Source organism: Pezoporus occidentalis, unplaced genomic scaffold, assembly GCF_034315485.1.
Source record: "Pezoporus occidentalis ecotype Australia unplaced genomic scaffold, CSIRO_AGI_Poc_V1 ctg307, whole genome shotgun sequence".
NCBI lineage: Eukaryota > Metazoa > Chordata > Aves > Psittaciformes > Psittacidae > Pezoporus > Pezoporus occidentalis.
In genome coordinates this window covers 169,065-184,658 of record NW_026915019.1, presented here as the reverse complement: position 1 = coordinate 184,658, position 15,594 = coordinate 169,065, and the positions used below count along the sequence as shown (strand labels likewise).

Genomic DNA, 15,594 nt, shown 5'->3' with positions numbered 1-15,594 from the left:
TGTTCAGTCTTGCAGTGCCACATGGATATTCTTCACACTGAACATGCCGTATCTTGACCATGAGGTGCTGTGAGCTCAACTTCTGCTCTAAGCCTGTTAGTCATGTGAAGAACCAGTGTCTGCAAAGCAAGGCTGCCTACTGGTGACTCAGATATACATGAGGAACTCAGCTCTACCTCAAGTCTCTCCACCTATAGCCCTCTCAGCCATGGAGAAGCACTGAAGTATCAATTAACACCGAACTAGAAACAAACTGTGTGGAATTACATTCTGCTTTTGCATCTCATGATGTTGAAACAAAAATAACCGTTTTCTTTAAGGGCCTAAGCATGATTATTCAGCACTCAGTATAAGTGTTACTTTTAACTCAGAAAGAATCTGTTAAAAGTGTACTCTCACAGTGGTAATTCTTATTTGAGCTCACGTAGCTGAACTGCCACTGCTTTTAATCTGAAAATTAGGAGCAAACATAAAACCCTCTTCTTAAAACACCAGAACTGTGAAGAAAGGCTGCAAGAGAGACAGCAGAAAATTGTGTGTCCATGCATGTCTAAAGGTATGTGGCTATATATAATAGCCACTCAACAAAAATTTTCTTCCACCTGGGGTGGAACACACACCTGCTGCCTTGGCAGTTTATTTTACAGCTTGTCCTATCTTTTTTTCTTCAGCAGCTTTAAGGCAGTTTTGTGGCTGCAACTCACAAACCTTCTTTCGTGCCCGGAATGGTATTTAATAATCCCCTTTTCCAGATTTTTCATCCAGCATGGCAGAGTAGAAACAATTATTCAATTTTGTTTCCGCTACTGTTAAAGATCAGGTTAATATTCTCAAGAGATTCCAGGGGGTTTATGGTAGCTGTTACTACTTTTTGGGTGGGTTTTTTCAGTAATGTTAGGAAAAAACAACTTAGAAATTCCAGTGCTTCTGATTATACGGAAAGTATTTAAAGAATCTGTGGAGCAGGATTTACTGACTGAAGTTGAGAAACTGTACATGAAGTAGAAGCTTGGTTTTATTTTACAGAAAACTCATTGTTAGGGTGTATTTCAACAGATATCATTAATTTAATCAAATGTAGACATTTTTAAGATCTGTATCACTGTCTACTCCAGCCAAACTGAAAGGTTAGGATACTTCTTCCGTTGGCACAGTACAAAATGAGTTACAGCAGCTACAGTAATGCAAGAGTAAGGCTGGACAGGAAGAACTACAGTCTATTTAGGACTGCATCATCATGCCAACTTGCATTATGCCTGGACAACAGATACATAATTCAGTAATAAAAATATTAGTAAAATACTAGTAAAAATACTAGTTAAAGCTATCAGTTTGGTAATGGGGAGTACAACTTCCATTTTGTAATTATCACTGTTTCCACCTGTTCCACAAACAAAAACATCTTTAGTTACTCCAACCAATTGCTCTGCTCCCAGTTGTATGCTTGAAAATTGTTCTTCTTAATAATCTGTGATATTTCTCCAGGTAAGACACTAATATCATCACAGAACCATGCAGCACCTAGAAAGCAAATTCTGGAGGTCTCTAGTCCAACTCTTGCTCGCTGCAGGGCCCATTAAAGCAGGATCCTCAGGGCCTTGCCTGGTTGGCACTTCAAGTACCTCCAGCAATGTAGATCCTATAATTTCAAACTCCAGGATACCAGGCATGGGACCATCCTCGAAGAAAAAAAAATATGGTTTTCTATCAGTTCTGAAACTTTTCCAGCTTGTCCCTGTTGCCTCTCATCCTTCCTCTATGGACTTCCATGGCAAGCTTGGCTCCATCTCCTTTGCCACTTCACACTAAGCACTTGTGGAGAGTGATACATCTCCCCTTTCCCTTTGCAAGGCCATCTCTTGATGGGCTGGACAAAACTCCATTCTCTCAGCACATCCTAGGCTCCAGCTTCCAGCCCTCCCCTGGATCTGGTTCCAGCACACTCATGTGCTGTGCTGGGGAGCCCATAACTGGAAGGAGCATCCAGATATGGCCTCAAGAACTGCTGAGAGTAACAACTTCCCTCCTACAACCAGGTATCTCAGGGGAAGGCAGGATTTCACTTGTACTTCATCACCTTGCCAGGTCACTGCCAGGACCTCACTCCTTCAAGAAACACTGCCAGACCAGGATACCAACCCTGCCACCAGCAAGAAACCAAGCCCAGCTGCTACTGCTGTCATTCAGTCCTGTCTAGCAGGTACACTGCAGTCTGAAGAGCCATATGATACTAAATTCAAATAAAATATAATAAGAAAACAGAATTTACAAGATGTTTTTATAAGCTTCTGAAGCAAGTGTGAGAAAATATATAATGCGCTTCCCTAACAAAAATACCTCCAAGTAAAAGAATCTGAAGTGTAGTATCAGGACTGAAAATAAGTAACATTTCATTCCAAACATTTCTGAAAAAAACAACCCTGTCCTATCTACACACCAAGCCTCAATAACCTCCTTCAACCCCTTCTTTTGCTCAAGGTTCATGGCTATTGGAAACAAATGAACAAAAGAAGTAATACAGAAGATTAGACTCTTTCCACCACAACAAAAGCATGTGACTGTTGGCTTGTTACATCTGCCTGATATTTCACCTGCTTCTCTCTTTCCCAGCGCACAGATTTTTTTTTGTTATTTTAAATATCACCTCTGGTTATCAAAGATTATTGAACACCAGCTTTCACAATTAAAACATGAACCTTCCTGACTCTGCACTATGACAATCACCTGATGGCAAAGAATACAGGTAAGGCTGTGTCCTTGATCCTGATTTCTGGTTCTCTAAGAAAAGGAATGACATTTTATGAGACAAGACTTGCACAGACTTCTGTGCCAAGGGACATTCATGTGCAGAGTTTCCCAGCAACATAGGCCTACTGACTTAAGAAGTCTGCAGAGCAAGGTGAGATGTGAGCCTGAATACCCTTACAGTATTTGAAGTATTTGGTTTCTCATCATCATTCACCTTTTTCAAGCTGCTAGTTGCCTCATTATAGTACAAACAATAAGCAGCTGCCACTATTTTATTCACAAAATTGAGAAGAAACAGAGGGCTGCCACTCACAGAAATTATGCAAGAAACTTGTCCTCCTGATTCCAAATGAAATGTGTAAGAAACTGAGAACCACTTTACTCTGCAGTTACAGGAAATGAGCTATCAGAACTGTTACAGAGAATATCATGTGAACCAGATGGATACTGAACAACTACACCTGATTTCCAATTAATCTGCACTGGGGTCTTCACTAAATAAACCAGTAACTAAACTACAGTATCAGCCCGTCTAGGCTTTTCCCTCACCCCAAAACTTGTTCACTAGCCTATGGGTCAGATCAGCTCCACTAGATGAACCAGTTTTATTTAAGTCATCTGCACAATTCCCTGTGATAATTCAGGAAGCAAACCTGTATTGCTGGATTATTCTGAGTCAAAACTTGGCAATAAACACACACTTGTGCCACACAGCCATTTTTTATGGCCAGCCAGCTCTTTATTTGGAAAATAAAGATAATCCCAGCTACAACATTTTACAGTAAATAAGTATATCTCAATAAAACATAATTATCCCTGCAAGATCTGTGGGACAGCTCTTCTGAGATTTCCAACTACATCATTTCTTGAAACTGTATTTGGTAGCCAAGGCAGACAGGATATCCCTGTAGGGAGTATCTGTTTCTGATTTGGTCCTTGGTATCCAACACAGTTGACGAAAGGCTGGAGACCGCAGCAACAGGTTGTGAGAGAGTCCCACGAAGCTGGAACACAGCCAGTACAACGCCATGGACTGCAACAAGACCAAGCCCAGTTCAGCCTCCTTGCTCTCACTTGAAATCATTTCAGCAGCTTAGCATGAACTACAGCCACTGCTTACTCCCAGTCATCCAGAAAAGGAATTCACCTAAAACTACTCCTCCCAATAATAATGGCTTCCACTGAAAATGTATTTTTCACTCTCTCATCTCCTCTGGGAAAAAGAGTCATCTACACTGAAGCTTGACAACAGTTCATAAATTAATTCATATTAAAATTGCTTAAACTTCTACGTTTCCAACTCTAAGTTGATGAGCCAAACAACCAGGTAATTGTTTTTATGTTCACAAGTAGAAAAACACCTGGTAAAATGAGAAGTGTTTTAATAAAACTGTGGGAATATTCTTGAGTTATGAACTCTACTATTTACTTCTGACAGCAAGCAAACATTTTGTCTATGTGTCCTTATATAAAGTTTTCCTCTCACTTTTGAGATCACAAAGAGGATACTAAGCTGTTCTGAATGTGTTTCCAAACCCCAGTTCGTGAAAACGACGTTTAGAAACATTAACTTTGCAGGTTCTTCCCTCTTAAACAAAAATATTTCAAACTTACTAAGAATTTAAACATACACTTAGACAAAACACCTTGTAATAGAGAGAATGATGTATTAAAGAGCAGCATCTGGGCTGCTTTTGAAGTACTAGGATCATACTGGAGTCACAGGTTAATGGAGGCACCAGGCAAGACTCTCCACTTACAGAGGGGACTGTCGCAGCAACAGGGATCATTACTACTGACACCACTCGAAAGAAGTTTGTAATAAGCTTCTGGAACCTGGAAACTTTTATCTTTTGTGCAGCAAAGATCTGAAAGAGGAGAAACCCAGAGTTATAAAAAAGTTCTTTTGGAAATGACTAACATGAGAAAAATGGCAAAGGGTTTTCTGCAACACAGATCTCTCATTCATGCCTTACTTTCATTTTGCATCTTCCATTTCAATCATACTGCTACAATCCAAAAAAGTTCTGGATTTTTTCAATTTCTTAAGAAAACATAATATTGTTACTTTTGATCACAATGCAGTAACAAATCACAGGCAGCAGAACAAACCGAGAAACCCCACATACGCTTTGGATGCTTAACACTCCAGAAACTGATTAGAATGTCACTCTTAAGAGGAACTTCAGAGTCAAGACTAAATTTTACTGAGGCTTAAGTAAAGCCAATGAATTATCAGAGACAGGTCACATGAGAATCTGTCATCTCTAAACAAGAACCCACACATTCAAATACGTACAATTAAGTTAATTTTCAGCTCTGCCCAATGCATTTCGAACAGTGATAATCTGAAACTACCAATATGTGGCCATATTTTGTAACTGGGTAATACTGCCTTAAAAGTCTATAAAAAACAACTATCTGTTTGCAATCATCCTATTCCTTCCAACAACATACCTCCACTATCAGCAAATTCACAAGCCCAAGTGAAACTGGCAGAATCCATGTAGAGTCTGGTGCCGTGAGGTCTGTGAACCACAGCGCTCCGCCTGCTGAGAACGCCTCCTGAACTACAAGTTCAAAGAAAACATGGAATTAAGCATTATTTGCTACCTCAGGTTAGTTAGAACTGTACCACATATTACAATTGTCATGGTTTAAGCCCAGCCCATAACTCAGAATGACGCAGCCACTTGCTCACTCCCCCTTTCCTCCCCACCCTGCTCCCAGATGGATGGGGAGGAGAATCAAAAGAATGTAACTCCCACAGGTTGAGATAAGAGCTCAGTAACTAAGGTATAACACAAACCACTGCTGCTGCCACCAATAATAATAACGATAAGGGAAATAACAAGGGGGGAGAATACAGAACTAAAAAGGGAAAAGGAAAATAAAACAATACACACAAGTGATGCACAATAAAACTGCTCACCACCCGCTGACCAATACCCAGCCTGACCCGAGCAGCAATCTCAGCCTTCCGGATAACTCCCCCCAGTTTATATACTGGGCATGACGTGCTATGGTATGGAATTGGCCTTTGGCTAGTTTGGGTCAGATGTTCTGCCTCTGCTTCCTCATGGCTTCTCGTGCCCCTCCTCACTAGCAGAGCAAGAGATTGAGAAGTCCTTGACTGGACTAGGCATTACTTTGCAGCAACTAAAAACATTGACATGTTATCAGCACTGTCATCAGACTAAAGCCAAAACCACAGCACTGCACCAGCTACTAAGAAGGAGAAAAATGACTGCTACTGCTGAACACAATAACAATAATCAAATCATCCAAGTTTCTAGGGATGTTTTAACTATACAATAAATACTGGTAAAGAAGAAATCTTGAGTTTAAATCGTGTTTCAAGGCAATCTGCTATCAACACAAGTGCAAAAAAAAAAAAAGGGGGGGGGGGGATAAAAGCTGAGACCCAACTTGGCTAGTGGCAGGGTCAGGTAAAGCTGTGATAAAAATTAGCTGGATCTCAACCTCCACCTTACAAACCAATGAGGAAAATATGCAATACTACAACCTACAGCCACTATGTATTTTGTGGGTTTGAAATAATTATATTTTTCTTAATAACTGTATGACCTGCTATATTTTTTTAGAAGAAAAAACTATAAACTCTCTTCTAAAAAAACCCAAAATATCAGTATTTTTGTTAAAAAAAAATCCCCCCACAATCACCCTGTCTACAGTATGTCACATGAAATTTCACATGCAAAAAAACCCCCACAGATTAATAATGAATGTGCTGTGGCATGGGTAATAACACCTGCTAAGCATACTTTTGAACCATAAAAATTCCAAGACATTTTTTTTTCCCCAGTAAACTCTGTCTTCAGAAGACCACAAAATAATTAAACATTCACACACCCTCACAAAATGCCTCACACTGTTTCCAGAGCTCAGGCCCTCATACTGCTTTTTAAGGCAGCTTCCCACAAAGCTCAACACTATTTCAAATGATGGGAGTGCAACAGCTGAGCTCAGTGATGCTCTGGGTGATGCAAACTCTTGCTGCAAGAGTACAAACCAAAGAAGTCTTGGTCTGGTCCAGGCACAAGTTCTTCACGTATATGAACTGTGGTTTGTCTACTACAATGTATACTGTGCACCTAATCAAAGAATGAGAGAATGGTTTGGGCTGGAAAGGACCTTAAGATCCATTCAGTTTCAACCACCCTGCCATGGGCAGGGACGCCTCACACCAGACCATGTCACCCAAGGCTCTGTCCAACCTGGCCTTGAACACTGCCAGGGATGGAGCATTCACCACTCCTCTGGGCAATCCATTCCAGTGCCTCACCACCCTAACAGAAAAGAACTTCTTCCTTATATCCAACCTGAGCTTCCCCTGTTTCAATTTAAATCCGTTACCCCTTGTCCTGTTACTACAGTCCCTAATGAAGAGTCCCTCCCCAGCATCCTTCTAGGCCCCCTCCAGATACTGGAAAGCTGTTATGAGGTCTCCAATCAGCTTCTCTTCTCCAGGCTGAACCAAAGCTTTTGAAATTCAACTTTATCAGCTGTTTATCTAATCTTAAATATATATTAAGTCCAAAAACTTAGTAGTGGAGCAGGTTTAAGCTGACATATTATCAACTTACATGTCAAGCTAAGGAGACAGTGTTCTTTAAGCAACAAAGCATCTATAAAAACAGTAAATGAACTAAAAATGACTGTTAAGAGAGTGTCTGTTCAGGTGAATCACCTTCAGAGCTCGTGGCACCGACACTGCAGTTGCGCAAAGCGAGGGACACACAGACCCACATTGGAACCTGCACCCACACAAGCAGAGTGGCTTTGAAGGGGTGGCAGTTGTCTCGAATGTACAGCTCCGTGATAATTCTCCGCAGATTCTTCTTATAGTGGAACCTTGTAGAAAGAAATGAAAGAAGTCCTCTCACAATAGCTGTTATAGAGCAACCAGTAACTTGTTTGACATGCTATTTCATGGTGCTCTTTTGCCTGAACTAGGGCACAACTTCCTCAATGCAGAGGCAATCAGTCAGTTATGTGATCCTCAGCATCCGGCTTAGACCCACACACTGCTACTCCACAAGGTGCAGTACTACACTAACAAATCAGCACGACCACAACTATTCAAGCACTATTTAGATATCACCATAGCTGAGGGAACTTTGACCACAAGTAAAGACAACAACTTAAAAAAATTATAATCCTGGATTTGGCCTTATAATCATAAGCCTATCACAAATACAGAGCTTTAAACCAGATATGCTCTGAATGGCAGTATAACAAAGACAAATCAGTTGAAGTGGTAAGAAAATCTCAGCTTTGGGTAAGGGCAGAAACTTTATGTAAGACTGTTGTGCACGGGGCTGTCCCTTCTGCTGTTCCACAGTTTGGAAGGGGCTTGTAATATATATACAATCTCCACCTTACCTGGCCACCTTTTCAGACCAACCCAGTTGCTTTCCACGAACAGAAACTTCATAGCGAAGGCGCTCAGCCAGGTTTTTAATCTCGGGCTGCAAGTTTTCCAGCTAGCAAAAGAAAAGGAAAAATGTTTATGGACACTTGCATATAACAACCAGTTTCTTTCCCCATCTGATACTGCACAGGCATTAAAAACCACTGAAAAGGACAAGGCGCTATCTGTGAAGACCTTCTAACAACACAACCACTTTAAGATGACGTGCGAAGTATTGACAGTAAAAGTCAGACTACTCAAAATACAGTATATAAAAATATACATGTATTTATGTGTAATGTATATATTTTATATGCATCTATATTATATATAGATAAGCATACCTGTATGTTATACATATATACATAAGCAAATCTATAGAGAATAACAGAACCAGGTAGGTTAGAAAAGACCTTTAAGAATAGAATCTATATATAAATTAAATCTATATATAAAAATATCAAAATATGTGTATGAAATTATAGATATAACTACAGAATTAAAATTTTATATTTTGTTCTGAATATTTTTACCTTCACTCAGCAACTGTGACCTTTAAGCTAGTTTACTCAATAAAAACACCCCACCCTTTCATGTCCCCTCATAAAGCTCTAAAGCCCAGCAGGACACAGCCCTGCAATCACTGAAGTCACTAATCATGAAGAGTAAGAGGCCTCACTATGCAGGAGTGCAATACGATAATCACTTCTGCAGTCAAAATAAAAGGGAAAATGAACAAGCATTACTTTAACCGAAACAAACAAAAATCCCACCCCAAACACACTGCAATAGAAGGATTACATTATGGTTCTTTTGCAGTAACACTCTTTGAACCATGGTCATTGACGAACCCTGTCCATGACTATACCTGGATGGACCAGCCTGACACACAGGTAAGTAGTAAAGCTCTAGCTGATTCCAAACCAAATTAAGCTCTGGCATCTGCGAAGCACCACACCACTGGCTTCATGTATGTGTGTATGTATATATATGTTATATATACACAACAAACAGCAGAAACGGGAGGAACAAACACACTCTTCCATACACAGCACAGGCTCCTTCTGCTGCAGCTGCAGCACGAGAACCTCTTCGGTGATTTCAACCCTTCTACCTTTTAGAGAAAGCAGGCGTTCAGAATCTGCTGGAGGCTACTTCACGGTTTTATCGCCGCAGCTCTAGCAACAAAAACGCGAGGTAAACTTTAAGGCACCCACCTTCGCCAGGAGCCGGCACTGGTGCGCGGCCAGCGGCAAGGTGACGGCGGTGCGGAGAAGGGCGGCGCCGCAGGCGATGGCGGCCCACCACGGCAGCCCCGCGGACGCCTGCAGGGCCGTCAGACCGCCCTCGGCCCAGTGCACAGGCGGCGACTGCGACCACCACTCGTACCAGCCGCCGTGGCCTCCGAGCGGCGCGGCCGGGACCCCCGCCGCCGCTAACCGAGCGGCGCCCGCCCGCGCCAGCCGCCACATGGCTGACAGTTTCCGCCAGGGGGCGGTGCCACGCACGCGCCAGGCGCCGCGGCGGACATAGCGGTTGAGGGCAGAGGGAAGGAAGAGGGCTGAGGGCATGTCGGCAGCTGATAGCGCCTCATTAGCGGGTGGGTGGGCCGGGCGCGGAGGTCACTGCTCACTGCCGGGAAGCCTGCGCGGGGTGAACCGTGTCTGCTTACCTCTGCCACGGCACGGAGGGCAGGGGGGGGAAACCGCCTCAGTGCGCGCAGAGCATGAGGGAGCCACTGCGGGCACTCTTGAGCACGGTTTTCTTTCTTTAATAAAGGCGACCTCCCACGTCCAACAAGGAGTACGTACCTGTTCTGTACCGGTCAAATAAAAAGCATTATCGTGTAAATCACAACCCAAAAAGGCAACAACGACAAAAAAAACAACAACCCAAACAGAACCCCCAAATGTTCCTCACTCCACTTCCAGATCCTCTCACCCCCCAGAACGCCATGTATTCAACTCAACACCACACCAGTACCACCCACACTCCACTGCCCTGGCCTGATTTTTCAAGTCAACAAAACACAGACTCTGTTTTCCTGACCCCCAGAACCCACGGTTTTAATAAACACTGGGCACTATTTGTCGCTGGGATTATCTCTTGGTGACACCACAAATAACCCTGTAAAGCATTGACGGCTTAAGCGAAAACTTCTAGGAGAGGGCTGCAGGTCGTGCAGAGCTGGAAGGGCACTATTCCCCACAGGAATGGAATTTAAGCTGTTTCTCTTAGCCCTTCTTCAGTTCAGTAGCCATTTTGGTACAACCAGGTCTTTACGCAGTGTAATTCAGGTGATCTGACAAGTGGAAAAAAGAGCTTACTTAGAACATCACCTAAAGGTATGGATCTGGACATAGGTATGGACCACACTTTCTGATACACTGGTACTTCTCAGGTATTTAAGAGGTTCTTTGGACAAGTGTTTTCTTCTGGCCTTTAAAGGAGTACCAGAATAACAAAAGAGCACCTCTTAACAGCAGCCTATAACTCATCCGGGATATTTCTTTCCCAGTTTGGGTATCTCAGGGTAGTAACACAGAAGAGTTGACTCCAAGTGACAGAGCAAAGAAAAGCCAGGCTTTCCTTCAGCCTTCCTCCTTACAGAATAACCAGCAACAGACCATGCTGGTCCCCCCTTGTCCTGCCCAAATGTACATCTGATTTGTACCTATGGTTGAAAGCAGATCTACACAAACCGAATAGGTTTCCTGACTGGAGCTGCCTTGGTGTTGTCTCACAAACCCCCTGAGAAATGCTCCTGGTCTTGCCATTCACTCCAAGCAACTCCAAGTTGGTGAGTGAAAAAGTGACAGCTCCCGACAATGACTGTAAGGGAATTCACACTTGGACGCTCCCAATATATCTCCATGGTTTACTGGGATTTTTGGAACAAGGGTCGGATAAAGATGATCTCCTAGAACAAAGACACTTGTTTCAAAATAAGCTCTCCTTTGGAGCTGACTTTATGAGCTAAGCTGAACCCTAAAAGCCTCATTATCCCTGAAGAGACTTGTGGTGAAAACACCAACTATGTGTTCTGAAATTACTTTTGTAGACAAAGGAGCCAGAGGAACAGTTCTGGGAGCACTCGTGGAAGAGAGCACACCTTGCTGCACCAAGCCAACTGCAAGAATAAACTTCTAATAGATGGTGCAGTGTGATATGTTGATGCCATTTACCAGGCAAGTAGGGGAGGGAGCTCAGTGTGGAAAGGACTGCATGTGCCAAAAGGCTGTTTTCTGGGGTGCTTTTTGCTGAAAAGCCTTTCAACAGAAGGAAAAACAGAAACTCTCAAAAGATCTGGTTCCAACTGCTGCATGCCTTCTCAGAGAATCCACCACACACAAGGGAAAAGCCCTCAGAGAATGCCCCTTTTTCGTTATAATGTACTTAAATTACACAAGTAGAAAAGTTATGCTTATTAATAGTTTAATGTATGAAGGAAACATCCAGATTTCTGAATATGAAGGTACATATCTCACATTAATTTAAGTCTACGTAAAGTAGAGCCTCTATACTGACATACTGAAATTTACTTCTGCTTAGCCATTTGTTATGTAAACAATTGTACATTTATTTGCCATTCTAAAACTTCAGGATCAAGTTTACATAAGTTTTGCTAAATTTCTGTGTTTGCTCAGAAGCAGTTTACAGTACTAAAACCAACCAGCCAAAGAACAGCTTCAACAGAAAGTCATATAAAAAGAAAAAAAAAACAAAACAAACAAAAAACCCAAACAAACAAACAAAAAAAAGGCAAAAAAAAAAAGAGGAAAAAAATCCCTAAACACACACACAAAAAAAAAAGAAAGGAAAGAATAAAGGCTAACTAAGTTGAAACGTATGATGGTGGGGAATGGGCGGTCACAATGTTCACAGAAAAAGGTCAGTTAGTAAGTTCTTCTGCAAAAAGCCTACACACTTCAGTCAAGCACATCAGTAGAATGATCTGGGAGAACATAAACTGTTTCTGCCACTTGTGTTTTCCTCTGCCAAAAAGGAATCTCGAGGCTAGCAAGTTGATCCCACTCAGCCCAGTTGGTTCATATGCACACTGTTCATGTGAGGTGTCCAAGTTCCAGTCCACACCTGAAAGAGAAAGCTTCATTTAACACCATGCTTTGGGGTCAGCCAAAATAGCAGCAAAGTTACTTTTGGCATTTATGGTTTTCTCTTCAACCAAGCAAAGTCTGGCATCATATAACATGGCAACACATCAAACTACACAGAGTTCCTTCCCACACTTGTTTTATCCTGCAGTAATTCAGGTGAGAAAAAAGGGAAATGGGGTGTTAATTTTTCTGCCTGTACTTTTTCACCTTGGCCAAAGCATCAGTCCATCTTCCTCTTCCTTTTTAATTTAGCGCAGCAAACTACTCCCACCCAGCCCAACCCTTCACCCCAGAATCAAAAAAGAGAAATCAATGCTATTTATGCCCACTAGTTCCTCCATCACAGCAACACTGATAAAGTATTTTACTGCTCCCTTTAGACCCAGGAAAACAAGTGTTCCCTCTAAACTGCCAAGGAGAAGTAACAGAACTCTATGTGCAAAATTCTTGGCAAGGAGAGCACCTGAAGACCTCCAGCAAGAGCAAGAGACTATGTTTCCTCTTTACGTTAGTCTGTCTGAACTTTCAAGAACTTGCTTTCTGGCAACCTTAATTGTTTTCTCTCAGTGCATACCAACACCCTTAGCTCTGGATAAACCCAAAGACAAGCAGCTAAATCTTCTCTGAGGGACAAGGTCTTCTCCCTAAACCAGAAGCAGCCTCTACCAGACATGAGCCACTTCAGCACAGTGCATGAACTATGGCTAAAACCAGACTGCTTCCTCTGTACACCTATGATCTGCCAGTGCTGGGAGCTGCTCTTTGCAGCTTGGAGGGCTCTCAAGGAAATTATGTCCAGAAATATATTTACTAACAGAGCTCACTGTATAATTAAAAATAAATACAGGCTATAATGTAACAAGAGCTACTGAGAAGCCATTTAGTATTAGTTGTTGGGTATTTACCAACAAGAGATTTAGGAGAACATAATCCCTATACCTAAATAATCTTTAGTGGACAAGCCTATAACCCAGGCAAGATCAGAGCAGAAGAGAGAAGAGATACTTCTCCCTTCCCACATCAACTCCTGCCACTGTGAAGACATCGGACCTTACAAAGCTTAGCAACAATCCCTCAGAACTAATGCTGTTTGCCCTTGTGGGGACGGAAATCTTACCTAACAGCAAATAAATAAAAGCAAATTGATTGTGTTTTCCCAAATGCAAAACTGAACAGAGAGAAATCGCAATCATTTTATGTCCAATATACAGCGTAGAACTATCTTTTCTATCCAGACTTGCCAAAAACACATTACCAAGAGAGCTGATCAGCAGTTATTAACCAGGCGCCTACCCTGATAAAATAGGCAGCTTCACTAAGCTCAGCTGGAATCAAACTTCCCAATTCTCCAGCACAAATGTATTCACAAAAATAAACAGCACAATCCTAGAACTGCCTTAATGATGCCGATTTTTCTTGGGACACATCTTGGAGAGGTGACTGGAGTTTAGAAGTTGTCACTAAGCACTGACAAATCAGTGCTGTACTAAGTAGGAGGGGCTGTATCAGCTGCTTAAAGACAGGAGCAAAACTAAGAAACACCACAGTGTATTTTCATATTAACCGTTAAGATCTTTTCTTCCCCACACTGTTTAAGTCAAAACAAAATTGAGAATATAAAAATTCAAAACTTACTGTCTGAGGCCCATTATTTTCTGTGGAATTTGAAACCATCTTTATCAGCGAGTTCCAAGATGGGTCAGCAGCATGAGGCCCATTGAATATAGGGCCTCCAGTACCATCTGTGATGGGGGCTACAGGAGGAATCATTGCATTCCCATACACAGAAAAAGGCATACCCTTAGGGGAGGAAAAAGCAAGAATCAGTTAAGTGTTCGTAAACACTGCTACTACAGCACAGGCATAATGACAAAAGGGATACCAGTTAAAGAAACTGTCTTAAAGCAGTAATAAAATGACTGAATTAAAAACAAAATCAAACCTTTCTATGCATCTATTTATTGCATCATGGACAAGTTTTGTTTATTAGATCAGCACTTCTGCAGTACTGTGAGCGCTAGTCAGCACTGTAGCACAGCAAACAGTATCTCCAGGTTGCTCATCTGTCTCGTGTGCCAACATGGAAATGGAGTAGTACCATGTGTATCAAGTCCAAGAAGGTCCTTACCCCAACTTTTGGGAAGTCCATGTATCCTGCAGGAACGGGCTGATGGAATGTACCGGAAGGCGTTACAATTCCCGTGCTGTCTCTCTCCATGGCTTGGTGTGAGAACACACCAGGATCAGACATGGGCCTGTGGATCATGTGGCTCCCCATCCCGCTGTGACACCAATCCACTTTATCTAGCAACGCAGAAGAGAGCAACAACATTAAATGACATCTGCTAATCGCCCATTTTCCAGCCTAAATGCACACCTGAATGTTTCCTAAAGTGGCATTTGCTTTGCTTGCAGTTCCTCTGCATCTACTGACATTAAAACTTAGGTGTGCATGGGATGGAGAAAAATCAGAAATGGCACCAGCACACCCCCACTGAGGCACTGCAAGTTTTCAACAGCTACATGCAACGTGTCACCTCTGAGCTTTTCCTTCATTTGAAAGGGAAAGCTGGCATTTGTGCTAACTCTTCCTCCTCCAAAACCCCTCAATCCCTTGTGCATTTGGTGCTGTGAAAAGGCTAGGTACGCTAGCAGACATTTGCTCCACTTCATTAAATAATTCATGAAAGAATGGTAATGAACTAAGAGACAGAAGTACTTTTGAAAAGCTAAACTAGCAATTGACCAGCTGGAGACATGTGCTCATGTTCCAATTACACAAATTCATTAGACACAGCTTGTTATTGTTACTACACTTCAAGCCTCAGACATTCAGAAAGCCGATTTTTCAAAATAAAACAAGGAAATTGTAATTGGAGGAGCAGAGAAGGAATAGAGTAACATTTCTGAAGCCATTCTAATACTCAACAAGAGAGGAAAATTGAAATTCCATTTTGTGCAGGCTACTAATTCACGTTAAATATTAACTCCCATTGTACAAAATAATCTGTTCATCTACAGAGATAAGATACATAGTTATTTTGAGCTATCTTCACTTCCACTCTTCCTAAATCCAGTGAACCTCACTCGGTTCAATCCTGTGGTTTTATTTTCTCTGTTATTTCTTGCTTGGAGCAACAGATCTTCACAGCCAGGGCATTTCAAAACCCCTGAGGCTTTCTGAGACCTTCTTACAACACAATCATGTGGGAAGGAGGGCAAACAGAAGTCCCTGCTCCAACTCCTTTGTCAACAGCACTCCTGCATTTTGAGGCATTCACTTCTGTGTCATCT

General features: G+C 42.0%; 2 protein-coding genes across 7 annotated transcripts in view; both read right to left on the bottom strand.

Annotated features, from left to right (window-relative positions):
* Window positions 1-3,463: 3,463 nt before the first annotated feature.
* LOC134168285 (cytochrome c oxidase assembly protein COX18, mitochondrial) lies at window positions 3,464-9,690 on the bottom strand. 2 transcript variants are annotated; one of them, XM_062627777.1, is made up of 6 exons: window positions 9,400-9,690; window positions 8,155-8,255; window positions 7,460-7,623; window positions 5,206-5,318; window positions 4,509-4,616; window positions 3,464-3,781 (listed from the first exon to the last, which is right to left on the bottom strand). In XM_062627777.1, the coding sequence occupies exons 1-6, from the start codon at window positions 9,652-9,654 to the stop codon at window positions 3,608-3,610; spliced, it is 915 nt and encodes a 304-aa protein (XP_062483761.1). In that variant the 5' UTR covers window positions 9,655-9,690; the 3' UTR covers window positions 3,464-3,607. The 2 variants fall into 2 exon arrangements, with proteins under 2 accessions (XP_062483761.1, XP_062483762.1); XM_062627778.1 differs by lacking the exon at window positions 7,460-7,623.
* Window positions 9,691-11,600: 1,910 nt separating this feature from the next.
* The window catches only part of ANKRD17 (ankyrin repeat domain 17), an 87,968-nt gene continuing 83,974 nt past the window's right edge, over window positions 11,601-15,594 (bottom strand). For all 5 annotated transcript variants that reach the window (XM_062627766.1, XM_062627768.1, XM_062627770.1 and 2 more), the window contains 3 exons: window positions 14,429-14,604; window positions 13,936-14,100; window positions 11,601-12,277 (listed from right to left, as the gene is read on the bottom strand). In XM_062627766.1, coding sequence (XP_062483750.1) covers window positions 12,218-12,277; window positions 13,936-14,100; window positions 14,429-14,604 — 401 coding nt within the window. In that variant the 3' untranslated portion in view covers window positions 11,601-12,217. The remainder of the gene's footprint in view (window positions 12,278-13,935; window positions 14,101-14,428; window positions 14,605-15,594) is intronic.

Bases quoted from the DNA above. Each gene is read 5' to 3' on its own strand.
- LOC134168285 (XM_062627777.1), bottom strand. From the start codon at position 9,654: ATGTGGCGGCTGGCGCGGGCGGGCGCCGCTCGGTTAGCGGCGGCGGGG. The intron at 7,624-8,154 runs GTAAGGTGGAGA...TCTTTCTACAAG, and splicing joins TGGTCTGAAAAGGTGGCCAG to GTTCCACTATAAGAAGAATC. The intron at 5,319-7,459 runs GTGATTCACCTG...TTGAACTTGTAG, and splicing joins CGGTGCCACGAGCTCTGAAG to TTCAGGAGGCGTTCTCAGCA.